Genomic DNA, 25,966 nt, shown 5'->3' on the forward strand with positions numbered 1-25,966 from the left:
AGAATATAGTATAACAATAGTTCATTTTATTTCCTATCATGGATTCATTAAAGAGCTGGAAGAATCATATAGAAGTATATATTTTGTATGAACATCATTAGAAAGCAAACCAACTTATGATAGCATCACACCCCAGAAGTTGTTAGAGTGGTAGATCAGAATTAGGTCAGTCATTCAAGGGTGAAACAACTTGCTACTCTTACTAGGGACAGCAACTCTCAACCTGAGCTTCAGGCTTCTCAGCATAAACCGTTCCCTCCATTTCAATATCATCAACCTCTTTTATAAGCTTGATATATCCTTCTCCAATTCATGTAGCGACAATGGCAGGGACAGATGCGAGTCTTTCTGCAAGAAGACTGTAGAACCGGGTCGATCACAGCGATTTTAAGAGCAACTTAAGGCCTTTGGAACACTGGTACTGCCATTGGTAGCCTGTGTCACAGTTATTAGCTATATCGAATAATATAGCACCATGAAGCGGTTGAGTGCAAGTAGAGGCCCCAGTATTTTTAGCTACCTCACTAATATCTGACAAGAGAATATATAGACCATTAGTACTAAAGAAGATCTCAATATTATAATGTTTACCTTTATTATTCTCATTTTATCAATATTAAAGCCAAACAACGCACCAGAAAAATCCGATCTTGGCCAATCAAGACCGAGTCAAGGGGCGCTTCAGCGCTACTACCCAACACCAACTTCATCTTGAACCTCATCCTTTCTCTCCTCTACTTCCCTCCATCTTGATCGCTCCATAACCGCGGTTTATCTATTTACTGAAGATGGCTATTTCTAGCACTGCGCTAGAGATGATCTCCTCAGCAAGTCTCTCTCCAACTGAACACCTCCTTCTCAATCATTTTGTGGAGAGAGCCGTCGACCCAGACTTAGCCGCCCAGTATTTGGTTTCAAGGGTCTCCCGTGAGACGGGCGCTGGGGTAAAGGTAGAGGCCTGTCTGCGCTCATTCAAGCAAGATTTGCGAAATCTTGCATCAAAAGGTAGAACCCAGTCTAGACTGAGCGCTCATCATACCCTGTTACTAAACTATCAGTGACTACATTCGATCCGATTCCAGAACATCTGGATACTCTCGTCCGCCGTCGAGATGGACCATCCTGCTGCATGACCACGAAGTTGAAAGAGGGCGGTTCTTTTGGAGCTGTAGAATCTGCATACATAATTCCCCCGTCTATGATCAAGAATCTTACAGATGAGGTAAGATTTGAACTTTTTAACCTTGATAAATTACTGATCAACAGGATTCCTCAATACTGGAAGCATTTCTATCACCACAGGGTGTCCGGCAACTGAAATTGCTGGTTGAAAGTGGCGACCCTCTCCGGAATTTGTGGTGTCTATCCCCAAGCATCCACAAAGCCTTTCGTCAAGGCCATGTAGAGATACGCACAAAAGCTTCCCGGATGGCTGGGTTGGGGTACTCACCTGAAGAGTGTTCACTTGAGAAGCATAAAGATCAGGTATATAGACAGATTCACTGTAGAAGAGTGGGAGTTGCACTAACAGCCAAGTATATTCTTGAACAACTTTATCCTGAAAAAGCATCTGGTCTGTTCTATGCCGATGGAACAAAGGTTGGAAGGACAGTAGGCATGTTCAAGATGTCTACCGAGGATCCTACCCTGAGTCTACCCAGCAGCTTTCTCATTGAAGTCCATTACCGATTCGCCAATGCACTACATCTCTTTTCCATCGAGGAGAAAATTGCCCTTGGTTGGCCGAAACAGAGAAGTATATTCTGCCTTTCATATCTATTCTATTGATTATAGAAGCTAAGAATCCAGGCTTCCCTAATCTCTCCGGGATGTTCTACTATCTCTCGCGCTTGATCCCCCTCTCTCTACGCATGCGATTATACCTCTTCCTCTGGCCCATTGGAAACAGAATCTGGGGGAGCCCCGGTCCAACCTGGGGCCCATCATGGATCCAACGACTGCCGTTCAATCTGATGATCAAGGAGTGCATCCGAGCCCCTCAAAGCGAGCCCAACGCCCTGAGACTGGTGAAGAGATATACCACCATTCCAGCCCCCCGGATTGTCGATGTGGGCGAGCACAAGGGCAAAACGTACCTGGTGATGACGCTTCTACCAGGCCAACCACTGAGTGAAGTGGCCCATCTGATGTCGTACGCCGAACGCGACCAATTTGCCGACGACCTGGCAGACTGCGTGGCGCAGATGCGAACAATCCCCAACCAGACGGGGTATCGCTTTGCCAACACTCTCGGCGGGCCGGTGGTTGATCACCGCATCCCAGACGGACAGGGGGGCCCGTTCAACAGCGAGGCGGATTTCAATAACCATCTCACCAGCCATTTGGGATGCACGCCGGACGAGATCCTCGACGGGCTGAGTATGCGCCAGGATCACCGGTCGTTCTTTACCCATGCTGACTTCTTTGGGCTGAACTTGCTTGTCGACCGTGGCCGGCTGAGCGGGATTGTGGATTGGGAGTGTGCCGGGTATATGCCGGAGTACTGGGAGTACATCAAGGCGAAGCGAGCTGCTCATTGCAGCCCGGTTCTGGAGGCCATCTTTGCCCGGACTTTTGGCTCTGAGTATACCAAGGAGTGGGAGATTGAGCGCAAACTGTGGCGGTTGACTCCGTTTGGTGTATAAGTGAGAGTATATAGGAGACTGGCAGGTGAGGTTAGGGTTGGGTTAGGGTTAGGGTTAGGGTTTAAACTCCACTACTCTATAGAAGTATGTAGTCAAGAAGAGACTAGGGAGGGTTAGGTATTTTCTCCTGCGGATATAATACACTATAATCTCAGTATATTAGATTAGAACATCTCCATGGTGAGCTCGTCAAACGAAAAATCCCAAAAAGAAGGCAGATAGCCCAGCTCTGCCTCCCAGTTGGGCTGCTTGGCCGTCATCTTGGCCGCCAACACACTGAAGACATCCATCTCGAGCTGCGTGTCGAGCGGGACCTCGTCCTTGACCCGCCCGAACGCGGTCATGATGTGGTCAAAGGCGCGCGGCACGTCCAGCTGCTCACGAAAGAGGTTGCGGTCCCAGCCCGGCCAGTCGATCGCATTCAGCCGAAACCCCACGACGAGACAGCGATTCATCTGCCCCAACGCGGAAAAGGGCATTCCGTACAGCTCGGCGGGCTGCAGCGTCAGGAACACGTCTGCCCAGCGATGGGCGGCCTGCATCAGCTCCAACAGAATGGCGACGCGCGGGCCCGTCGTGCCCGGCGAGAAGATCTCGCGCAGGCCTATCTCGTGCACAGTCACCTCCGTATCGTGCAGCTGAAGCAGAAGAGGCTTGTTCTGCAACAGCTGGGGCGGGATATTGTCACGGAAGACTTGCAGCTGGTGTTTGAGCGAGCGGAGATGCAGCATCGCAGAGGACAGATCACTTGTGTGCTTCACGCCGGACCAGGCTGTGTGTGCGGTCTCGGCAAGGAGACGTAGTCTCACCAGTTGGCAGAGAAGGAGGTCGTCTTCATTTCCTTCCAGCACGGCCAGACATTCATCGAAATATGCAGTCCACCGGAGACTTTGATTCCTACTATTGAAATATGAGATGGCGGAATATAATATTCGATCAGGATTGAACGCACCCACTCAACAGATAACACGACAGCAAGGCCCGTCTCTCTTCAACGGTCTCTGCCCTTGTCATCCGCGACGGCCGAGGGATCCCCTTGATATCATACGAGAGGATCAGACCTGGATCACTGGGTGGAGGTTCATGGAGGCCGAGTTCATAGATGCTGGCTACTGCCTGTTGCATCAGATTCGTCAGAAGAGCGTCGTTGTGGTTGCGATGGCGGTCCCTAGAAATGAGTATAAAATAGGAATAAAACAATGAAAGACTGATCCTCTTACCAAACGGCAAACACTGTCACGGCGTTGAAAAAGTCCAGACTGCAGGTCCCCTTGACGTATGCCTCGCGCGCAATCACCTCGCGCATCTGCAGGGACAAACTCCTCTGGCGAGCAACGCAGGGGGTCGCCACGGCCGAGATGGCGGCCCATAACAGCGGTCGTTCTTGCTGGAGCTGGGCAGCAGTTGTATTTTCCAGTCTCACAAGGGGGAAAAAGAAGAGAAACAGTCGGTTGAAAAGGGCGAGTGTCTGGTCTGCAGACTCCGCCGGTTGTCCAGGCTGTCCAGTTGGCTGCGATGATGTCGAAGCTGGCGTTTGCAGGGCTTGTGGTAATGTGTGTAGCGTCTGTGTCTGTAACAAGGAAGCAAGACTGTCCAGCTTGGCTTCCAGCGCCTGCACTTTGCCAGCCGCCACGCTCGATCCTGGCCGGCGTTTGCGCATCGGAGCGGAGGGAATGCATTCTTTATTCAGACGGAGGCATCTGATCCGTGTTCAGTAAGCTGGAACTCGCAGACTCATCAGACGGACTGACCGCTCGCACTTCTCCGTTCCATTGACATTCGGCGAACATTTGGCCTTGGCCCGCACGCAATTCGTGCACGCCCTGTTTGTTTTGGACATTTTAGGGGTCTGGGAGGAGAGGAGAAACGGAGACGGAGCGGAGGGAAGATAGGGAAGACGGAATGGTTATCACGGAGACGGGGCAATGAGGGTCCGATCAGCTGACCGTATTAGTAATAAGAAGACAAGAATAGAATAGAAGTAGTACTTGAAAATAATTAATTGATGAATTAGGGTTAGGGTTAGGGTTAGGGGTTTACGAAGATGGAAGATGGAAGATAGAATAGAAGTACTTGAGAAAATAATTAATTGATAAATCAGGGTTAGGGTTACGCTAGGGTTACGCTAGGGTTAGGGTTAAGAAGATATAGACTCAAGACAAAGAATATAGTTAAGATACTATACTGTTATACTAGGCCTCCAGTCCCGGAACTTCCTGGTAGGCACCCGCGCAGCGAACAAAAGATCCATCTCTTCAAAGGAGCGTCCCTTGCTCTCTGGCAGTCGAAAGAAGGCATAAATCAACGAGAGCAAGGCAGTGACAGACCAGAAAAACGCCGTGTATCCGCCCCAGTTCCACGCCGTGGGATTCATCATGTACGGCTCCATGATATTGGCTACAATCTGCAGCATGTAATACGACGTCCGTGCAAGAACCACCGTCTTGGACCGCAGCCGCGTCGACGATACCTCGGCTGGGATGGTCCATCCCACGGGGCCGACAGAGAGGGAGAAGCACAACAGCCACAGCAGACACAGCGCCGACTGCACCCATTTCACCCCCGCGTCTCCATTGTCCCCCGCCGTCAGCGCCCCGACCAGCAGCAGACAGCCCGCCATGGCGCCCATCCCGCACATGTACAGTCTGCGCCGGCCCACCCGCCGCATCACGAACCACGACAGGGTCGAGCCCGCCAGCGCCAGACCCGTCCCGCCCAGGTTCAGCTTGTACGCGCTGGCCGACGAGATGCCCGCCTGTTTGAAGAAATAAGTCGCCGAGTACGCCAGCTGTGCCCCGCAGGTGATCTGTCCGAGAAATGTCACGCACGCGATCTCTGTGCGCCGGCGGTCGATGCCCCGGAAACAGTCGAGGTACGAGACCCCCTGCGCGATGCTCTGCTCGAGACTGTTTGTGTGGATCATCAGGGCAACGGCGTGCTTCACATGCTGCCCGTCGTCTTGCTCACGGTACGTCTTCGCCATCAGTCGCCGCACGCTGTCTTCCGCCTCGGGGTATCGGCCCCGGCGGACAAACCACCAGGGGGATTCGGGCATAAAGAAGGCGACAACAAGCAGGAACGGCAGCCAGATCCATTGTATCGCGAACGGGATGCGCCACGCCCAGTTGTTGCCCTCCCGGTGGAGGAAGGACTGCAGCACGCCGGCGCCGATCAGCTGCCCTGTCGCGAAACAGAAGTTGGTGTACGCCGTCAGATACACGCGGAGAGCCAGAGGACACAGTTCCGAGGCGTACGCGGAGCCGATGGTTGCGAAGATGCCCCAGGGGATGCTATAGCATGATCAGCATAGTTACCCAACCCTAACCCTAGCCCTAGGTTAGGAAGTATAAGAATAAGCATGTTGCTAACCCTAACCCTAGGGTTAGGGTTACGAGGTAGGTTGGAGTGCTCACCCACACATGATCTGTCCAACAGCCTGGAGCTGCACAGACATACCAAAGAAAGATATAGACACAAACGCGCCCATCATGACCAGCCCAATAAAGAAGGCAACCCGGTACCCAAACCGCTGGATAATGAATCCGTTGGCCAGGGCGCCCACTATCGACCCGGCGCTGGGCCCGCTGCCCATCGCGCTCTGCCATTTCGCAGGGATCTGGTATTCCGAGCCAGCTCTATTGTCCGGCTGGCCGAATTCCCGCGCGTACGACGGATACGCGTACAGACTGCCGATGAGGATCGTGCCGTATCCCTCCATGATGATCGACATGGAGACTGCCAGCGACCAGACCACCGCCCAGGGGTATGCCGCCAGGGCGGTGCGCACGCCTAGCCTGTGCTCGTCCTTGGCGGCCGTGATGGCGGCCTCATTCTCGCGTTCTTTTTCTATCATTTTGACATGGATGATGAAAATAAGTTAGAGTATGGGATGTTGTGGGAACCAAGGGATGAGGAAGGGGTATATATATTTGAGGTGTTTAGGGCCCACTTCATGTAGTACAATGCTTAGGTACAATATGCAGTATTGAGTGGAATTTAAGTGTCTGATATGGCAAGTAAAGGCAGTAATTATGGGTACCACCATGTCAGCCTTTAATGCAATTAAAATAAGATGTAGTATCAGATTTGTCTAAATACCATGTAGATGGAAAGGTATGGGATGATCATCACAGAACGCTGTTAGGAGCCACCACTGCTCGCTCAATGGCTTGCAGAACATCGGCATATCAGATCCTGACCATCCTCAATCCCACAGCTAAGACGAATAAGATCATCGTAAACACCCGCTTTCTCGCGCTCCTCCTTGGGGATACCAGCGTGAGTCATGCCCGCGGGCACTTCACACAGGGATTCAATCCCACCCAATGATTCCGCCAGAGTGAAGATCTTTGTGTGTTTGCAGAATGCATATGCTGCTTCACGCCCACCCATCAAGCGGAAACTCAACATGCCTCCACCCATGCCGTTTCGATGCTGCTGGATGGCGATGTGCCGCTGGGGGTGGGACTCAATACCCGGGTATCGCACAGCAATCACATTGGCAGAGGCCTCTAGAGCAAGCGCCAGGGCAGTAGCATTCTTCGTGGCGGCCTCTGATCGGAGATGAAGCGTTTTCAGGCCACGGTGAGCCAGCCAGCAGTCAAAGGCAGATGGAACTGCCCCAATTGCGTTCTGGAGGAACGTCAGGCGTTCTCGCCACTCCTCGGAATTGAAAGCAGCGACGCCCATAATCACATCCTATTCAGATCAAAGGCTTGATCATACTTCTAGTGAATTGGGGAAGTCATGATACGCACCGAGTGTCCATTAATATACTTTGTAACGGAGTGAACAACAATATCAGCACCATGTAACCGTGGGTTCTGGATATAAGGGCTGCAGAACGTGTTGTCTACAACCAGTGAGACTCCGTGGGAGTGAGCAATGGAAGCGGCTCTTTGAAGATCTACTAAACCGAGAGTAGGGTTGGATGGTGTTCCCACCCAGACCAGCCGAGTCTTGCCAGGCCGGATCGTCGTCTCCAAGTCATATAAAGAGCTAATTAGATATAGAGGACCATAAAGGGGTGAATGAGACTCAACGCCGTGCGTATTGGCCACCTTGGTGAAGTCGCGATGGGTTCCGCCGTACACATCCGATATCGATATGACGTGAGAGCCCATGGGAAGAGACTGCAAGAAGATCCCGATGCAAAAGCAAGGGCATATTTCGCATTCTCCAATGCGGCGACCGCAGCTTCGAAATTTTCCCTTTTGTGTCAATCAGTCATATACTAGTCAATCACAGGATAATTATAGACTGACCTATTCGGATTGGCACTCCGAGTATACTCATAAGCCCCCACAGGCTCCCCGACGCCACTCTGCGCGAAAGTGGTAGAAAGGGAGATCTAATGGGACTCAGCCATCCTGAGAAACATAGATATGATACGCGAATGGAAACAGTGCCGAATTCAATCGGCGATTAGTTATTAGTCATCCAATCTACAACCGTTGAGTGTCATTAATCTTGGTGGGTTCATTTTACATTCACTCCGCAGTGTGTGGTACTTATATCAATGTACAGAGTCTATTAAAATTAAAGGTAAGAGATAGCAATACAGCGGCATTAAAGGGAGGAGTATCAATATCTAGTGATAGCTTGATACTATTATACTCTGGTGATAACTTTATTATTACCTAAGGCAGATAAGGGCCCACTACACTAGATAAGTCAGTACTAGATTATAAGACAAAGTTATTGAAGTAAGGAGTAGCCTTGCTAATCCCCTGGACTGCATACGGAGTATGGAGTGCCCTGGAGGCCGCGATGGGTCGCGGCTAATCTTGACCTTTTTCCCTGGGAGGCTAGCGTCCCAGGCCTAGTCTCAGTGCTGATCTAGATATCAAGCTTTGAATAATATTTATTATTATATATATACTATTATGACTAGTAGTTACATAAAGATATTAATATCTTATGTTGTATATTTTAGTATAAATATAGAAGTGATTCAATGGCATCTATACTGACACTGGTAATTATCTGATATATAATCTAGGCGTTAATGCATCACCTTATACTACAAATCTAACTAGTATCTAAAATTAAGGAATTAACAAATCAACATAGAATCATGTGCCTTTACCAGGTGCACTGTTGTGCCTTGCTACTGATGCCTGGATTACAGAGAGAGGTACTCTTTGAGTAATTTGAGATAGTCCAATATATTAATAAGTTTTATATTTATTAAGCTCTAGAGTCGACAAAGCTAGTTTAAAACAAAGGAAATCTATTTATGCGTAGTACCTCCCCCCTCATATGAGATGAGAAAGTCTGTTGTTTGCACGACCCCGTCAGTCTCGCCGGGGATGATATCGTCCTGGCTCTCGTTGCTCGTGCTGGTGAGACGAGAAGCCCTGCCGAAGAAATGGGTGCGCACCTGCTTCTTGCCGCGTTCGAAGCGATTGAAGTCGTTGCGGCCAGAGCTCGTCTGTTTGCGATTCAGCTCGTAGCTCTCGTCTCCCTGGTTGTTCTTTTTGTTGTTGTTGTTGTTGTTGCTGCTTCCGCCAAAGTAGACCTTGAACAGCGAGCGCAGGGCCGGCACAGACGTGCAGATCAGGCCCATGTTTACTTCCAGACAGGTGCACAGCTCAGCTGCAGACCAGTACCTAATAGAGTAAATATAGAGTAGATGAAGTTTAGGGGTAGGGTTTGATGACTTACCATGGAAAGTCGGGACGGAGAAGGGAGATGGCGTTGGTGACCTGGCGGGCGACTGTGGTGGCGATGGTAAGGAGACCGACGGCGAAGACAATCATCAGGCCGACTATGAGAATAGACACATTAGTGGAACTCGAGATAAGTTGAGTCGACAGTACGCACTCTTCCTCCTCTTGTTCATCTGGAGGTTGCGCAGAATCGGGATGGGAATGATGGCCAGCATGATATCGGTGAAGATGTGAAAGGCAGCGTTGAAATAGTTGAAGTCGAGGATATCGATGCATCCCTCGGGGAAGGAGGGTGACCACATGATGGAGATGGGCGTGCAGATATCGATGGTGACCTATTGATTGATTAATGATTGATGAATGATTGACTGAATATGAAGAGGGGAAACTCTCATACAATTGTAACTGCGATACCATGGCAGAAGACAATGGCCCCAAAAACCCAGAGAAAGCGGATATGCATTGGATCCGAGGCGAGACGCATGTATAGAGCCACCATGCTTGTTTTGGCGAGTCTTAATTCATTTATTGTTAGTTACAAGGCAGATAGGAGAGATCTTCATCAGAGGACATGCTCACCCCAGGGCGAGATAGTATAGAATCTGCGATACCCACGCCCACTAATCTATTAGAACAGGTTGAAAAGGTAAGATCATAGAATCATATCATACCTTCCTGCCGTACAGCAGCTGGTGCTCCGTCAACTCGGTCATGTGCCGGCCAATCCCGAGGTTAAACATGTACGGCACGGTGACGATGATGCCGATGGAGCAGAGCTAGGAGTGATTAGAGGCTTCCATGATCTGTATCCGTTTATAGCTTGCCTTACCGAAGCCACGATGATGAGATAGTCGTCGACTCCCAACTTGCGGACGAGGAACTGCCGGACATAAAGCCTGGTATGTCAGTATAAGGGAAGATGGGGTGGAGGATTGGAAGTCAATGGTGAAAATACCTCAGACAGACGACCACCATGGCCACCGAGAAAATGACATAGCAGCCTATCTGGAGGCTCTGGTGGGAGCCTGGTGCGATGGAAATCATGGTCAAACCCTGGCGTGACTCTGAACAGAGTTTGTGATGGAAAACCGTCAACAGTAGCACCGCAGAGAGAAGCAGCAGACTAGTCGACCGAGGACTGACTGGAGGATCGTTATATACTCTCCTCCCCCATCTGCTCAAGAGAAAATCTCGACCAGATCGACATACAACATAACGGCTATTATCCTTGAATACCGAGAATGGAGTCAGCTACCAGCCGACTAGTAAAATATCGGCATGGTCAATAACTAGGTAATTTTCTCCAGGTACTTCTGCGGTTCGACACTGTTAGAAGAGAAGGGAACCGCCTCGCCGGTAATGGAGTCGTTACGTACGCAGAGCTGGCCACAGGCCCGCCCTGCCATTGTTTTAAAGGATGAAGGAACACGCAGTACAGGATTGGCAAAGGAAGATCATCCAGCCAGTACTCCGTATGTAGAGTAGGTACTCTCCGACGCACCAATAGGAGGGTCGCTCGGGGGGGGGCATGAACCGTCAAATCCCGGCTGTTGACAAGGCTAATCTCCTTCAGCCTTAGTGGATGGAGTCACTAGTCTGTTTAGGGTAATGATCAACAGGCTATCCTATTCATCGTCTGACACGCTAAACACGCTAAACACACGGGACGGGACGTTATTCCGTTTGTTTGGACAGGTGGAGGTTTATCAGTCATCCAGATCAAGGGACAATACAGGGATAAAATACAGGGATATGATAGTTTAGTGAGAAGATACTACATAAGTATAAGTATAGAGGACATGGAATGAGAAGATACTCTTCTTGTACTCCTCTCATCCTCTAGACAATCTTATGTAGGGCTACGGCAGCCCCATTTTTGTGCCAGCCATGTGGGTCCTGCGTAGAAGGAATAGGGATAGTACGGAGGAAGAGGAGGGAGAGTTCTACTAGTAGGGAGAGTCGAGTCTAGGCTGGTCATGATATAGGAGGGGTTTCTCCGAGGATAAAACCCCGCGTCTGTTAATTCTTACTCTTCTTTACTCTATTACTCTATTACTCTATTACTCTATTCGATTAACATACAATGGACCCCTCAAGTGTCGCCGCGCAGAATGCAGCGATCAGAGCCCAGCTGGCACATGTCACCGCGCTGGTCGAGGAATACTGTGCCATCAGCACGGAGCAGGCCCGGCTGAAAGAACTGAGCATCGAGCAGCACGGCCGGCAGAGCGGTTCCCATACCGCCGTGGTGCGTGAGGCCCATAAATTGCTCAACACCATCAAGGGGCCGCTCGACACGGTGTTTTGTCATTTTGAGAATGTAAGTGACTGCAGCCTGGTTCATTCTTGATTTCTGCTATTGTGTTGATGCAATTATCAGGGCGCTCATACTGGAGCCGTGCGCGCTCTCTTCGACATGGGCATGTTCCAAGCCCTCCCGGCCGAGGGCAGCAAAACTGCCGAGCAGTTGTCAAAGGAGCTCAATGCTGAGAAAGAGCTGATCAGTGAGTAATTGGTTTATTCCGGGGTTCGATTCAATCTCACCATCTAGTCCGTCTCATGCGCATGACCACCGTCTGGGGTCCGTTTAAAGAGGTGGGAGTGGAGGAATACGCGCACACGCCGGACTCATTGATCTATCTTGTTCCAGAGGTCAATGGGATTTTTACTTGCTTGTAAGTATACCTTGGCAAGTTGTACTACAGTACTGTAGTATATACAGTGTACTGTAGTATACTATAGTATACTGTAGTATATACAGTATACTAGATACAGATCTAACTATGCAGGGTGGACGAATACAAAGGCGCCGAACTGCGATTCAACGAATTCTTCAAGCTGAACGGCTGGGTCAATCCGATCCAGGAACGCAACAATCCGTATACCTTCCACCACCGCACCCAAGGCAAGAACATGTGGGAACACATGGTGCAGTTCCCTGACCGGTTCCGGGCCTTCAACTACGCGATGCAGGCGCAGTCCAGCGCCGCCTCGTGGGCAGTCGGCCTGTATCCCTTCCGCGAGACGCTCGCCCAGCTGGGCACCACGGACGAGACGCCGCTGGTCATCGATATTGGCGGTGGCAAGGGCCATACCCTGGCGCAGATCCAGGGGTTGGTCGGACCGGGCATCAAGGGTCGTTTCATCCTACAGGAACGGCCGCAGTGTCTTGCTGATATCACGGAGGAATTGCCGGGGATTGAGCGACAGGAATACGACTTTTTTACTCCGCAGAAGGAAAAGGGTAAGTTGAGGATATGTCAGGATAGGGTCAATGCTAAAGGTACTCAGGCGCCATGATTTATTACCTGCGCCGGATTTTCCACGACTGGCCGCACGACGTGTGCGTGCAGATCCTTCGCAACATCGCAGCCGGCATCACCGACAAGACCAAGCAGCGGGTGGTCATCGCGGACGATATCCTGCCCGAGCAGGGGGCCGACGCCGAGGGGGCCTGGATGGATCTGATTATGATGACGCTGACGGGCACGGAGCGCACGGAGAAGCAGTGGCGAGAACTGCTCGACGAGGCGGGCTGGAAGCTCACCCGCACGTTTGTCGGGCCTGGCACAAACTATGCTGCTGTCGAGGCTGTTCTGAAATAGTAAATAGTTATGGCAGATATAGCAAAGCGACTTAGATAATAGCGAAGCGTACTATTTTGTTCGGCGACCATCTGGTGGTGGTACGATGTACGCGTAGTGCAATCGCCGAATTCGCCGAATGGATCGCCGACCGGCTTGTATATATCCTTATAACTCCAATTCAATTCAATTCAATTCAATAATCCACCATGAGTGCTCTCCGTGCCTGTATGAGGCGTCTCGCCCGTCCTTCAAGGATGTCTCTACCAAGCATTCGCTCCTTGTCAACATCAACATCGCCACCAACATCAACATCGCCATTTACTCCCACAATCCACCCGATCTTCGAGTCATCAACAGGAACATGGCAGTACATCGTGGCGTGTCCATCGACACACCGCGCAGCAATCATCGACCCGGTACTGGACTACGACCGCGCCACGCAGACGGTATCCCCGACGACGGCGCTCGCGCTGCTCGAGCAGGTCTCGCGCGCCGGATACACCGTGGAGATGATCCTCGAGTCGCACGTCCACGCCGACCACCTCACGGCGGCGTTCTTCCTGCAGAACCGGCTGGCTCGGGCGCAGGGCGGGTTGCGCCCGCCGATCGGGATCGGGAAACGCGTCGAGCAGGTGCAGCGCCAGTTCGGCCGGCGATACAGCATCGGCGATGACGAGTACGTGGGCGTGTTTGACCGACTATTTGACGACAACGAGATATTTGCCATTGGCGATCTGCGGGGGGAAGTCATGCACCTCCCCGGCCATACGCCGGACCATTTAGGATATAAATTTGGAGGTATTTATTCACTTATAATATTGAAAGAATAATCTAATGATTAGATGATGTCTTCTGTGGCGATTCTCTGTTCCACCCCGACATCGGCACTGCCCGGTGCGACTTCCCCGGCGGCAGCTCCGAAGCCCTGTTCCGCTCCGGTCGGCGACTGCTCGCACTGCCCGGTCACGTGCGCATCTGGACGGGCCACGACTATCCGCCCGCGGACGGCGCGCGGCCCGCGGTGCCCTGGACGAGCGTCGCCGAACACCGCGCCCAGAACAAGCATCTCATGGACGGCATCTCGCAGCAGGACTTTGTCGCCCTGCGCAGCGCCCGTGATGCCTCCATGGCGGCGCCCAAGCTGCTGCATCCCTCGCTGCAGATCAACATCCGGGCGGGGCGGATGCCGAGCCCGACGGACAAGGGCGACCGACTCTTGCATCTGCCCATGAAGGGTGGTGACTTGGTGTAGTGTATAGTTAGCGTGTATTGTATAGTGATTAGCGATTTATATTAGGTTATCTAGCATTCTTTATCATACTATAATAGTATTTATGTATATATGTATAGTTGTATAGGTAGAGTTCAGTTATTAGATTAGGTTATCTAGCATTCTTTATACTATAATAGTATATATATATGTATATGTATAGGTAATGGTTAAGCCCACTTCCCTAACAAGGCCATGATGCCCGCCCCCAGCAGCAGCGAGACAATCATAAAGGTCAAGCGCTTCGAGTCCTGCGTCCGGTGCGGATCAAAGATAAAGTCGCGCGCCAGCAGTTCGACCAGCCCCGTGTAGACCAGAATCCCCGCCGAGATGGAGTCGAGCACGCCCGAGACGACGTTGGCCGTGAAGGAGTTGGGGTTGTAAGTCGTGCGCACCCCGAGCCCGATGGCGATGGAGATGGGCGTCGTCAGCCCGTACAGCGTGCACAGCAGCCAGGGCAGGATGCTGGTGCGCTTGAAGGGGATGGCCGACATCCGGGCGCCGATCCCCAGCCCTTCAAACGACTGGTGGAAGACCAGCACCGGGTACAGCGTCGCGAATTCCGATCCCGCGACGCCCAGGTTCAAGCCGATGATCACCGAGTGGAAGATGACGCCGAACTCGAGGATCAGAAACGCCGCAAACTGCTGCTGGAACGAGCGCTGCAGCGCCGCCTCGTCCTCGCTCTCGCCGCTCTCGACGGCCTCAATATCTTTCACGACGTCTTTTTTGGCGTCTGTGTTGACCGGCTGAGACTCATCGCCGGCGTCGCGGTGGGTGATGATCGGCTCGGGATCCTCGCGACACACGCCGTACTTGCGCTCGACGTATCGCTCGGCCGCAAAGTCCAGCAGGAAGATGGCCGTCACCGAGGCGAGGATGATGGCCGGCGGCCACGAATACTCGGCCCACGAGCCCGTCATGCCCACGCATGTGTTGGGGCCGATCTCGCCGTACGCCGGGTCCAGCAGGTGCACAAACGCCGTGGCGATGATGACGCCCGCGCCAAAGTACCGCGCAAACAGGTACACGTACAGCGGGATGCGCAGCCGGGGGGCCCGGCGCGCCATGACGGGGAAGAAGGTCGCCGCCGACGAGACCAGCCCGATCACGAAGATGGACGAGATGCGCGCCCCGAGATGGCCGTTGTAGTCGTTGCCGTCGCGGTTCAGGTAGCAGACCACCTCGGCGGCGCTGGCCGTGTCCAGATTGACGTTGGTGGGATCGAACATTTCAACGACTTTCTTCAATAGAAAAGAATAGAGACAGAGATAGTAAAGAAGAAATACAAGGAAAGATCGGCAGGCTTTATAGTGGAGGCCCTCAAGGTGCTGGGGACCCGGGGAGCAGCCCCAAGGTACTCACTAGAATTGTGATATTTCTTAGTCATTGACTTGATCTATTGTCTGATCAATGTATAATTGCAGTAGTCTAGATTTCAAACATGTAACATAAAAAATAAACATTAAACAGCAATATAATATAGATAGATACAATAAATATAATAAGAGGAATCCGGAACTGACTTCCGCTGACATCATGGGTCATCACTACTACATGGTGATATCAATGTCAATGTTCAATACAACATGAAGAATGTATTGACTTTTGATATTCATTGAATAATGACTAAAGACTACGAGCCCCAGCATGACCGCTTCAACCTGCCTGGCTACGGCCTCCCCCTCGACTATTCCCCCGTCGAGATGAACATTTACGGCGTGCGCCTGCGCAGTTTGTTTCCCAACTGTCTGGATGACCGAGACTTGGAGAAGGGATACGCTGAGTATATATCATCCTTCACTGGACTGTCTGTGGTCTCTTCTAATAGCCCAGTCAACCCCTGTTGACCCTCCGGGAAATCGACATGATGAAAGTCATGGAAGAGATCACCGATGAGCCGGACTGGTTGACCGGCGTCGACGACGAGGACACCCTGCAGCGCTGGACACGCGATGCCCTCGCCCGCCCAGACGTCGACATCTCGCCCGCCATGGCCCGCTGGATCGTCGACGAGCTGCGCTTCAAGGCCAGGCTGTACCCGATCACCAACGCCGTGAGCCTGTACAACGGCTGTGTCGTCAAGACCGACACCGCCGTCCCGGATGCCCTGCGCGTCCAGCTCAGCGCCCAGTTCTACCTGCTGGGCCAGACCCCCGTGGGTCACGGCGAGCTGGTCCCCAGCACGGGCGAGATCGAGCGCGACATCATCGCCTTGACCTACTACCCGCTCGTGTATGGGCAGAGCCGCGCCCTCAAGAACACCGTCATCGGCCTGGACGATGCGATCGACGCCATCGGGCAGGGCGAGGTCATTCCCCGGCCCGCGGAGACGGGCATCGTCAAGGAGAACATGACCTGGCGCGTCGCCTCGGACGCCGGCATCACCGTCAAGCCGTACAGCACCATGTTCCAGATGCTGCCGACGGATGTGGTCAAGGATGTCGATGGGGAGAGCGGGTGCGATGGAGATGGCGAGGACAGTGGCCGCAGACCTGGCGGCCGCTGGCGTATTGCCAGCTACATCAACAACCTGCATCCGATTCGTCATCGCGAATGCTACACCCTCATTGAAGAGCTGCTCAACCTCGCCATCCCCATGTTCAACACCGCCATGACCCCCCTGAAGGACATGCTGCACTCGCGCGCTCGCATCGAGTATCACGTCGCCGAGTACTACCCGCTGGCTCCCGAGGTCGCCGCCCAACGGCCTCAGATCCTCCCCGGCGAGAGCGATTATGAGTTCGAGCAGCGTCTGCAGGACTGGCGCGCAGCAACCCATGTCGCCGTGCAGCCCGACGTCGACTCGTTCCGGCCCTGGGCCGTGCCTGTCTCAATGCTCGGCCATCTGCCGCACGACATGCCCGACCCGGTCCGCATCCAGATCGACGTCGATCTGGACCGCGAATACGCCGCCCGGGGACTGCAGATCATCGTGCGCATGCTGGAGGTCAACGTCAAGCCCGAGAACCCGGTGTGGGAGATCGACTGGCACGCCGAGGGCCAGATGAACGAACACATCTGCGCCACGGCCTTCTACATCGTCGACCACGACAACCTGCATGACTCGTATCTCGCCTTCCGCCAGCGGTCGGATATCTCGACGCTCCGCGAGGTGACGCGCGATCCCAACGATACCGTCTGGTTGAAGCAGGTGTTCGGTCTCGAACACGGCCACCCCGCCGTCCAGCGCTCTGGCGCCGTCAAGGTCGTCCCGGGCAGGCTGATCGTGTTCCCCAACACCATGCAACACGACACTCGACCCTTCCGCCTGGTGGACCCCTCCAGGGAGGGCCACTCGCGTGTGATGATGATCTTCCTCGTCGATCCGAATATCCGCATCATCTCTACCGCCAACGTGCCGCCGCAGCGCATGGACTGGACCAAGGAGGCCGAGGTGCTGGCCCGCGCAGATGCCTCCCTCGACCAGTTCCCGCTCGCCACCCAGGACCGCATCATGAATCGCCACGATGGGTTCCCCTTCACCAAGCAGGATGCCGAGGAGTATCGCGCCAGGATGTGGAAGGAGCGCCGGGACTTTTCCCTCTACCATCACGTCGCTTTTTCTTCCAGTGTGGTGGATTTGTAATTGCTTTTTATTAATCTGTTCCATGTTAAAGTAATCAAAATATCTAAATGCACGTCAAAGTTACATTGGGGCCCACAGACATCCCTCCATTCTCCAGCAGGGCAAACGTATACTCACCGCGCTCCACCGTCCATCGATCCCATCGGTCCACGATCGCCAGGTACCGAGACACCTCGACCTCAAGGGTCGCCGTGTATGACACCCCGGCGTCGAGGTACACTCGCGAGAAGGCTACCAGTTGTCTCACCGGCCGTGTGATGGATGAGACCCGACCAAGCAGATATATCTGTGCCACGTAGCTGCCCGCCACCTCGCCGGTGTTCGTGATGTCCACCCTGAACGTCACTGTCGACTCCGGTGTGAACTGCGATTGCGTCGCGCGGAACTTGCCCGTCTCGAACGTTGTATACGAGAGTCCGTAGCCAAACGGGTACTCCGATTGTCAGAAAGTAATACCGCGATGAAAGAAAAAGGGCAGATCATCTTACCACCGGCTGGAAAGAAAGATCCGTATAGTCCCTCTCCGCAGTCTGCTTATAACTTGGCCCTGTTAGACATGGTTCTCCCTGAAAACATCCATCTCAGACCTACTTGTAAAACACTGGTAAAGTGCCCACACTGGATGGAACGCTCAACGGCACTCGTCCACCAGGGTTGATGACCCCAAACAGGGCATCCGAGATAGCCTGACCGCCAGATTGGCCGGGGAAAAACTATTTGTTAGAGGAATACACCATCTTATTGAATCTACGATACCTACTGTGTTCAACACAGCTGCTGCTTTGCTGTAATATTCTGGGATCGCAAAGGGACGACCACCCTGCAAAACCATCACCACTGGTTTATCGAGAGCGAAAATTGCATCTGCGAGTGCAGCTGTTGGAGTTAGAGAGACCTTCCTTTTGATTTAGATGGCTTACCTTGATCTGGAGACAGGCCTAGATTGGCACGATCACCTCCCTCGCCATCACTGTTCCAGGCGGCCCCTACAGCCAAGACGACAACATCTGAAGACCGAGCGAGCTCAACAGCCTGTTTCGAGTCAACCATGGGATCTTTGTCTTTTCTCGGGGGTTTTCTGTACTTGCCTGTTTCATTGGGTTGTGACGATCGACGAGATTCCAGAAAAGCAGAACCTGCGAGTTGAGCGAGCCCATGTTCTCCACCAGGCCTGTGTATTTCCAGGCCTGATACTCTAATCGGAGGGTATGTTGGGCCCCCCGACGGAATGTGAAGGGTCCAGACCCTGGGGGCGGGCTGGTTCCGTTCGTCTCGGAGTATGATCGGCCAGGGATGTTGGACAAGACATTGTCTGCCCGGACCTCCACGAGCAGCACGCCGTCGACATACAGCCGGGCGCAGTTGTTGCGGTTGACGGCGACCCCCAGCCAGCCTTCGACCTCGGTGTCGACGGGGACAGACAATGTGCCCTCCCACACGACACTGAAGTTATTGGATGGCAGATCTCGCGGCGGGTAGATGCCCCAGTTCCGGCTCGGCGTCTCCAGGGTCTCAAAGCGGGCGTCTTGAAAGTGCGAGTCCGCGTAGTAGGTGGCCCAAAGCCCGCCCGACTGGCCTTGAGCCGTCAACAGGTAGGGAGGGATGGTGTACTGGGCGTTGTACATCCATGAGTTGGCCCCCCAGCTGGTGATCAGCTCTGTGGCAGGAGAGTGTTTCTCTAGATGGTCCATAATTCCCTGGCGGAGCGTGCTGGCATGGAGTGTCTGGGCGCTGCCCCATTGATCCGAGTAGTCCCCGTGGTTGAACGTGTCACTGAAGGGGCCCACGAGAGCAATCCGCTGTAGTCCCTGCCGGCCAGGATCTAGGGGGAGCAATTTGTTGCGGTTTTCAAGCAGGACAATTGTCTTGTGGGCAGCCTCCAGGGTGAGTGGCTGGTGGGCAGTGGTGATGGACTCCGGATGAACCTCCGCCGTGATATACCGGTTGTGAAACAAGCCCAGATCATATTTGACGCCAAGGATGCGTCGAACGTGCGAGCGAAGGGTTTCAATGGAGACCGTACTGTTGGCGACGAGGTCGACAAAGGTTTCGACATACTGGTCCAAAGGGAAGTCATAGAACTGCACCATGCCCCCGGCATTCTGCCACTGGGCGATCGTATCAGCAACAGAACTAGTGACACGGTGCCGATTGAAGAGCTGCAGAAGGCCTGATAATTTAGCTTTGAAATAATAGATCGACGGTTGATTGAAATCAAGTCCTACCAGCATCGTCGGCCGTAATATATCCTATTGGCCATGTTAGAGGATGATCGGAAATGTAAGTACATGCCATGCGAAGCGGACTCACCGTCAAATCCCCATTCATCCAAAGCCTTGTATAGCAAAGGATTGACAGAGCATGGCACCTCGTCGAGGTCATTGTAGGCCCTGCGGCCGTCAATAGAAGACACGAGCCAGTTCGAAGGAACTGCCTACATCATCACCCCCTTGACGCCTCCAAGATCAATCGCTGCCTTGAATGGCACCAGCATTTCATGAAGCACTGATCGATGACCATATCCGAAGAACGGGGCACCGTTATGGCCTCCCTGAGGGCTCCCGTGGGCCGCAAAGTGCTTGGTACATTAGCATAAACCCGTTGATATCAAGAGAGACGTGAAGAGAGTAAGAATAAAAGAAGAAATACCTTCATTACAGGAACAACGGCATCTGGATCCGACCATGAGCTGTTCTTAGACAAACCCGATGCATAAGCGACCCCCATATGGGAAGTCAAGACTACGTCTTCCCCCCAAGCCTCCTGCACACGTCCCCAGCGAGGATCTTTGCCCAGGTCCAGGACTGGCGAGAAGCAAGCACGCACGCCAATGGAGCTGGCCTCGACACCGATAGCTCGCCCAACGCGATGGACGAGTCCCGTGTCGAAGGAGGCGGCCAGCCCGATGGCCTGAGGAAACATGGATAAGGTAAAAGAGCCAACGCCATGTAGACACTCGCCTGTTTGAAGGATCGGGATGTTGACTCGGGCCTTGAGCGCGTTCAGACGTTGGAGTTCATTGTATTGCGATGTGTTGGTCGGGTACCAATCATGGATCATTCCAATGGCGGCCGAGGGTGCAGGTTGCATCATACGGTCTGGATAAAGTTCCCAAGAATTCATCAAATCAGCATCGAGCCACAGATAGGCCAACAGTATGCAATATTGATATCGTATCAGTACCAGGACGCGATCTTACCGTAGCTTCCATGGTCCCCGTTGGGTCCGATAATGTTATCGGCAAACATGAGGTGCATCTGCAGGACTTGACGCCATTAGCAGCCAGGTAATACTACATCAACCCCAGTCTATGGAAGAGAAACCGATAAGGATAACATACCGAGCTCTGGCACAGTCAACTCCATGACCAGCTCATCTAGGAACGTGTCGCGCCCATCGTTCAGGGGATTCTTCAACGGCCGTTGCCGAAGACCGGCCTGGTTGAAGAGCTGCGTGTATCCCACATGGGCGAGAGCTATCGATGACACGCAGAACAAGGCTTTCTTCATCTTGTTCAAGAATTTAGCTGCTTTCCATGCGCCCAGAGACTTGGCTGTGCTGTATGGCCTGGATCCTTGTAGCCACCCGCGCCTTTCGTAGAGACTTATAGTAGCTCCCACTCGACTGCAACAGTAACTGACTCGCCGATGCAACACTAGAAAGTGGCACTTGATCGGCAGTGAGCGTGAATAACCGGCCAGCCAGGAGAATGCGGGGGTTTGATAGCGGCGTTACAGTAGCAACTTGCAGGATGCTGGTTGTCGACACTAAGCGATCCTGGTGTGCGGAGAATCCCAGTATAAGTTGGCCAATGGGCCCACCAGCCAACAGAAGGGGAAAGGAAAAGGATAAAAGAAAGAAAAAGGGAAGAAACGATGACAAGAGAAGTTTGAAAGCGAGGGGAGCACAGTCCATACTCACATCTAGTCTTCTACGTCGTCAGGTCACCGAGTATCGCTGTCGTCGTCAACAACCAAATACTGATTCCATTATAATCAACCACGGCCATGGGGTCCGAGATTGCCATGAAAGATCTGACCAGGTCAGAGGAGCAGGAGCAAATGCAAGAGGTTGTGATGGAGAAGCGACAAGCTGTCGATGTGTTGGACCGGGCGGCCCTGTATCAGCAGGCGCTCAAAGAAGACAACGTCTCACCATGGTCCAAGGGGATGTTGATCATGTATCTGATGTTGTTTGTTGCTATGATGAGTGCGTTCAAGGATATAATTTTAAAAAAGAAAGGGGGGAATCGCATACTGAGCTGTCCACTGACTTGGGTGTTGCGCGTGCAGATGACACGGCCGAGGGCTTCGACTCATCGTTGATGAGCTCCATCAACGCAATGACACCGTACCACACCTTCTTCCATGTCGGCCGGCAGACAGGGAGCACCGGGATTGTGTTTGCCATCTATTCGCTCGGCATCGCCTTGGGTGCCCCCAGCTCCGGCGCGATCATCGACCGCTGGGGCCGTCGCATTGGGATGTTCATCGGCGCCATCATCATCATTATCGGCACCATTCTCGAGAGCGCAGGACCTGACATTGGCTCCTTCATGGTCGGTCGATTCGTCATCGGCTGGGGGTTGTCGATCTCCAACATCTCGGCCATCACTTATCTGGTCGAGATCATCTACCCGCCGTGGCGTGGAATTTTTGGAGGTCTCTACAACGTTTTGGGCTACTACATTGGATCTATCAGTAAATCAACCAAGATGAAGAGAGAACGGTGCGAGCATTGCGGTGAAGCAGAATACTGACTATTCTCTCATTCTAGTTGCCTCGTGGGTCGTGTATGGCACAGCATACATCGACAACAACTGGAGCTGGAGGCTACCAACCGTTCTGCAGCTTGTACCGTCGCTGTTTGTCCTAGCCGGCGCGCTATTCATTCCAGAGAGCCCACGATGGCTCATGGAACGGGACCGCACCGAGGAAGGGATTCAGATCTTGATCAACCATCACGGCGGCGGCAATCCGAATTCGGCAGTCGTGCGGCTCGAGGTAGACGAGATCCAGCAGTCGATCATCAGCGAAGCATCGCTCAAGGACTCGAGATGGTGGGATCTGCGCCCACTGTTCAGCACTCGCGGTGGTCGCTTCCGCGTCTGGATCATCTTCGTCTTCGGCTTCTTCAACCAGTTCACCGGCGGCGGCGTCATCTCGTACTACCAGACCACCATCTACTATGACGTGGGTATCACCAGTACCCACACGGAGCTGCTCATCAGCGCCATCTCCGGGCCACTGACCATGTGTGCCGGATTCGTCGGCAGTATGCTTATGGAGAAGATGGGCCGCCGCAAGATCATGCTGTGGGCCGTCTTCTTCCAGATGTTCTGGTACCTGCCCACCAACGTAATGGCGTACTATGCCGCCGGCGACCATCTGCACAAGCCATGGATGGGCTATCTGTTTGTAGTTTTTGTTCAGTTGTATTCGTGGGCCTCGTCATTTGGCTGTAAGTTTCTCGTATCCTCTCACCCTGAGAACCGAATGCCAATGGTACTAACCACTGTGATAAAGGGACCACCCTGCAGCAGGTGTATCCTGCCGAGATCCTAGGTAACGATATGCGAGCCAAGGGCATGTCACTGCACATGTTCCTCAACTACGCTGGCTCCTTTGTCGCGACTTATACCACCCCGATCGCTCTGGAAAACCTCGGCTGGAAGGCATACACCGTTTACCGTATGTCGACCGTTTTCCCTTCTCCCTCGTCTCTCTCCTAACCAAACTAACTAACCGGGCTACTCCTTCAGTCTGCATCATGTTCGTCGAGTTCTGGCTCCTGTACTTCTGCATGGTGGAAACCAAGGGCAAGACCCTCGAGGAAATCGAGGAGATCTTCAACGATCCCAACCCTGTCAAGAAGTCCCTGGAGACACGACCGGTGATCACAGAGGACGAGGTGGTGGGTGTGTGACACCGTGGGGAGTCGCAACCAAGGAAGCGACAAAGCGACATAGTAGCGAGTACCTAGTAGCTATCAGTCTGCAATTCATTAGTTCTCTTTCCTGAAACTCTCCAGACTCACCTAGTTGACGAGTTGATCCTCGGGTTGACTGGTTTGCGTGATAGACGGCAAGAGTGTTGGGGAGAAAGAAGAGAGACAGCCAGAGTGTTGGGGAGGAGAAGAAGTGAAGCCATCACGTGGAAGATTCACGTGAGGTTCGGCTGAAAAGGGTAATACCTCGCGACATCGACCATTATTACCGACTACGGACATCATTGCCTGAGGCCGCCATCTGTCTGCGCCTCTGTTGCCTTGAGAGAGTCGATTAGGGCAACTCTATGTTTCTATAGCAAAATATTGGGGTTTCAATCAAGATATAGAGCTATATATATACGAAGAACCACCGACATTCAAGGAACTGGGCAATTAATCTACCCTTATGCTGGAGAGTCACTTCTAAGGACCGGTTGTATAAATTTGCGTACTAGAGCAGATGAATGGACGAAGAATAGGACTACTTGTTCAACATAAAGCAGCCGAGACTTGTTTCTATAATTCTTGGCTATATCACTTAGACGAATTGACAACATTTATTGATAAGAATACCCGAGATTGACGTTTAGAGGTGAAACTATATGTCCCGACTGGTATCGCAGAACCGACTCCAGGTGCGGATCTTGCGTCCATAGATGCGAAAGAGTATAGGCGAGGGCAAGAGCACTGCTGACACGCCGGCGAGGACGGTCGCCGTCCATTCGAGACCTAGCGAGTTGTACATGGGCCGCGCCCACAGGGGGAAGCTGGCGGACACGAGACTGCGCACGACAACGTGGATAGAGATGGCCGAGTTGGCGCGCGGGATGTAGACGTCGACGATGTACACAATGCCGCAGATGAAGATCAGCTGCAGAGCTAGCCCGACGAAGAAGCAGGCAATCACCTGCGCCGCCCAGTGCGTCTCCGTCGACCAGCCAAACCAGAGCAGCGCCGGCGGCAGGATGCACGCCGCCCCGATCATGGGGGGAAGCCGGTCTTCAGGCGGGACGGTGCCCTTACTCTGCACCCGGCGGGTGTACCAGGTCATCGTGAACAGGGAGAAGACCCCCCAGGCGGCCACAATGCCCAGCAGCACACTGAGGAAGGGCAGGTACGCGATCGTACCGGACCAGCCGCGTCGCTTAAAGGCAACCGGCATAATCTGGTACGAGAGGTAGAGCGTGCCGTATACCAGAGTGAGGTAGAAGGTCATGATCACGAGAATGGGCTCCTGCGCGAACATGCGCACGGGTATGGAAAGGTATTTCTGCACCAGCACGCGTAGGTCCAGCTGTTGCTCCTCGTATCGGCAGTAAAACGCCTTGTCTTGCGTCTGCTGTCGTAGGCGTTGAGCACGCAGTACTAGGATACGCGAGCGTGAGGTCTCGCGGATGGAGAATAGGGCAAGAAAGCCAATGACGCCGCAACCGATCAACGTGGTCCACGCCGTCCAGCGCCAGCCGTAGCGCTCGATAATCCATACTCCCGCGATGGGTCCAACGACGCTTCCGAGGTTCATCATCGACGCCGAGAAACCGATGGCCACCGCCCGGCTGATGGGTCCGTACAGCTCAGCCAGCATACCCGAGCCGACGGCCAACACCCCGCTGCCCACGACGCCGGCGCAGAAGCGACAAACCAAGAGAGTCTGCACATTGCCAGCTACCGCGCAGGGGATCTGAAAGAGCGCACAGCCCACCAGCCCAACCGCGAGAGGGATCGCATGGCCGACGAGCTCGGAAAGGGGCGCAAACAAGAGCGGACCGACGGCGAACCCGGCCACAAATAGGGCGATGCCCAAGGTCATCACCTCACTGCCGACGTGGAATTCCGTGGCCGTGATCTGCTCCGCGGGACCAAAGACGCTCGACGAGAAGGACACGGCGAAGATCATCGAACAGCCGACAACGGTGAAGGCCATTTTGACCGGCAGGGTCCAATTGCGTGGATCCCCCGGATCATGGTCGCCCTCCCAGTCGACTAGATATGAGTCCCCATGGCTCGTTTGGGTGACAGGTAAGCCCTTTTCATTGTCGGCGACGACACCCGCAGATGCAGTGACAACAGCGCTCATGATGGTGGCTGTATTTGGGGACACAGCATCTTTCGGTGCTTTTCTTTTGTTCAACTTCTCTTTGGATTTCGCTTGGTTGAAAAGAATTAATTAACTCCAGGGCCCTCGGCCTTTCAGACATCTCGGAGAGTAGTCCGAC

General features: G+C 53.1%; 12 protein-coding genes across 12 annotated transcripts; 5 read left to right on the plus strand and 7 right to left on the minus strand.

Annotated features, from left to right (window-relative positions):
* Nucleotides 1-788: 788 nt before the first annotated feature.
* ASPZODRAFT_167030 (hypothetical protein) lies at nt 789-2,645 on the plus strand (the record flags this gene model as incomplete). The annotated part of the gene is made up of 4 exons (XM_022726806.1): nt 789-1,005; nt 1,059-1,222; nt 1,267-1,756; nt 1,795-2,645. The coding sequence occupies 4 exons, from the start codon at nt 789-791 to the stop codon at nt 2,643-2,645; spliced, it is 1,722 nt and encodes a 573-aa protein (XP_022580507.1).
* A 164-nt stretch (nt 2,646-2,809) lies between these two features.
* ASPZODRAFT_142635 (hypothetical protein) lies at nt 2,810-4,485 on the minus strand (the record flags this gene model as incomplete). The annotated part of the gene is made up of 4 exons (XM_022724869.1): nt 2,810-3,545; nt 3,598-3,813; nt 3,866-4,345; nt 4,397-4,485. The coding sequence occupies 4 exons, from the start codon at nt 4,483-4,485 to the stop codon at nt 2,810-2,812; spliced, it is 1,521 nt and encodes a 506-aa protein (XP_022580508.1).
* Nucleotides 4,486-4,824: 339 nt separating this feature from the next.
* ASPZODRAFT_142636 (hypothetical protein) lies at nt 4,825-6,498 on the minus strand (the record flags this gene model as incomplete). The annotated part of the gene is made up of 2 exons (XM_022724870.1): nt 4,825-5,935; nt 6,059-6,498. 2 exons carry the CDS (start codon nt 6,496-6,498, stop codon nt 4,825-4,827), a joined length of 1,551 nt encoding a protein of 516 aa, XP_022580509.1.
* A 308-nt stretch (nt 6,499-6,806) lies between these two features.
* ASPZODRAFT_167033 (hypothetical protein) lies at nt 6,807-8,098 on the minus strand (the record flags this gene model as incomplete). The annotated part of the gene is made up of 3 exons (XM_022726807.1): nt 7,910-8,098; nt 7,403-7,855; nt 6,807-7,343 (listed from the first exon to the last, which is right to left on the minus strand). The coding sequence occupies exons 2-3, from the start codon at nt 7,766-7,768 to the stop codon at nt 6,807-6,809; spliced, it is 903 nt and encodes a 300-aa protein (XP_022580510.1). The 5' UTR covers nt 7,769-7,855; nt 7,910-8,098.
* Nucleotides 8,099-8,805: 707 nt separating this feature from the next.
* ASPZODRAFT_25901 (hypothetical protein) lies at nt 8,806-10,684 on the minus strand. The gene is made up of 8 exons (XM_022728023.1): nt 10,272-10,684; nt 10,146-10,212; nt 9,988-10,092; nt 9,896-9,936; nt 9,714-9,831; nt 9,471-9,651; nt 9,312-9,414; nt 8,806-9,256 (listed from the first exon to the last, which is right to left on the minus strand). Exons 1-8 carry the CDS (start codon nt 10,358-10,360, stop codon nt 8,878-8,880), a joined length of 1,083 nt encoding a protein of 360 aa, XP_022580511.1. The 5' UTR covers nt 10,361-10,684; the 3' UTR covers nt 8,806-8,877.
* A 715-nt stretch (nt 10,685-11,399) lies between these two features.
* On the plus strand, nt 11,400-12,921 carry ASPZODRAFT_142639 (hypothetical protein; the record flags this gene model as incomplete). Its single annotated transcript, XM_022724871.1, has 5 exons — nt 11,400-11,636; nt 11,697-11,820; nt 11,868-11,991; nt 12,106-12,560; nt 12,608-12,921. 5 exons carry the CDS (start codon nt 11,400-11,402, stop codon nt 12,919-12,921), a joined length of 1,254 nt encoding a protein of 417 aa, XP_022580512.1.
* Nucleotides 12,922-13,157: 236 nt separating this feature from the next.
* On the plus strand, nt 13,158-14,155 carry ASPZODRAFT_67281 (hypothetical protein; the record flags this gene model as incomplete). Its single annotated transcript, XM_022729443.1, has 2 exons — nt 13,158-13,701; nt 13,746-14,155. 2 exons carry the CDS (start codon nt 13,158-13,160, stop codon nt 14,153-14,155), a joined length of 954 nt encoding a protein of 317 aa, XP_022580513.1.
* Nucleotides 14,156-14,255: 100 nt separating this feature from the next.
* Nucleotides 14,256-15,447, minus strand: ASPZODRAFT_132977 (hypothetical protein). Its single transcript, XM_022723159.1, has one exon. It carries the CDS (start codon nt 15,403-15,405, stop codon nt 14,344-14,346), a length of 1,062 nt encoding a protein of 353 aa, XP_022580514.1. The 5' UTR covers nt 15,406-15,447; the 3' UTR covers nt 14,256-14,343.
* A 351-nt stretch (nt 15,448-15,798) lies between these two features.
* Nucleotides 15,799-17,762, plus strand: ASPZODRAFT_67184 (hypothetical protein; the record flags this gene model as incomplete). The annotated part of the gene is made up of 3 exons (XM_022729434.1): nt 15,799-15,959; nt 16,010-16,604; nt 16,653-17,762. The coding sequence occupies 3 exons, from the start codon at nt 15,799-15,801 to the stop codon at nt 17,760-17,762; spliced, it is 1,866 nt and encodes a 621-aa protein (XP_022580515.1).
* A 43-nt stretch (nt 17,763-17,805) lies between these two features.
* On the minus strand, nt 17,806-21,271 carry ASPZODRAFT_67626 (hypothetical protein; the record flags this gene model as incomplete). The annotated part of the gene is made up of 12 exons (XM_022729478.1): nt 17,806-18,195; nt 18,251-18,302; nt 18,354-18,475; nt 18,523-18,638; nt 18,683-18,817; nt 18,871-19,932; nt 19,988-20,011; nt 20,073-20,152; nt 20,201-20,340; nt 20,412-20,860; nt 20,962-21,027; nt 21,103-21,271. 12 exons carry the CDS (start codon nt 21,269-21,271, stop codon nt 17,806-17,808), a joined length of 2,805 nt encoding a protein of 934 aa, XP_022580516.1.
* A 567-nt stretch (nt 21,272-21,838) lies between these two features.
* Nucleotides 21,839-23,687, plus strand: ASPZODRAFT_67539 (hypothetical protein; the record flags this gene model as incomplete). Its single annotated transcript, XM_022729471.1, has 5 exons — nt 21,839-21,971; nt 22,055-22,462; nt 22,539-23,222; nt 23,288-23,452; nt 23,524-23,687. 5 exons carry the CDS (start codon nt 21,839-21,841, stop codon nt 23,685-23,687), a joined length of 1,554 nt encoding a protein of 517 aa, XP_022580517.1.
* A 661-nt stretch (nt 23,688-24,348) lies between these two features.
* On the minus strand, nt 24,349-25,827 carry ASPZODRAFT_66922 (hypothetical protein; the record flags this gene model as incomplete). The annotated part of the gene is made up of 1 exon (XM_022729410.1): nt 24,349-25,827. The coding sequence occupies one exon, from the start codon at nt 25,825-25,827 to the stop codon at nt 24,349-24,351; it is 1,479 nt and encodes a 492-aa protein (XP_022580518.1).
* Nucleotides 25,828-25,966: the final 139 nt, after the last annotated feature.

The sequence above is a fragment of the Penicilliopsis zonata genome (genome assembly GCF_001890105.1).
Source record: "Penicilliopsis zonata CBS 506.65 unplaced genomic scaffold ASPZOscaffold_8, whole genome shotgun sequence".
NCBI classification, from domain to species: Eukaryota; Fungi; Ascomycota; class Eurotiomycetes; order Eurotiales; family Aspergillaceae; genus Penicilliopsis; species Penicilliopsis zonata.

What these genes read in the sequence shown, in the direction of transcription:
- ASPZODRAFT_132977 (XM_022723159.1), bottom strand. Translation starts at nt 15,405, where the DNA reads ATGTTCGATCCCACCAACGTCAATCTGGACACGGCCAGCGCCGCCGAG.
- ASPZODRAFT_25901 (XM_022728023.1), bottom strand. Translation starts at nt 10,360, where the DNA reads ATGATTTCCATCGCACCAGGCTCCCACCAGAGCCTCCAGATAGGCTGC. An exon ending in ATCTCATCATCGTGGCTTCG is followed by an intron (nt 10,093 to 10,145) that starts GTAAGGCAAGCT and finishes AATCACTCCTAG; the next exon opens with CTCTGCTCCATCGGCATCAT. An exon ending in ATGGTATCGCAGTTACAATT is followed by an intron (nt 9,652 to 9,713) that starts GTATGAGAGTTT and finishes ATCAATCAATAG; the next exon opens with GTCACCATCGATATCTGCAC.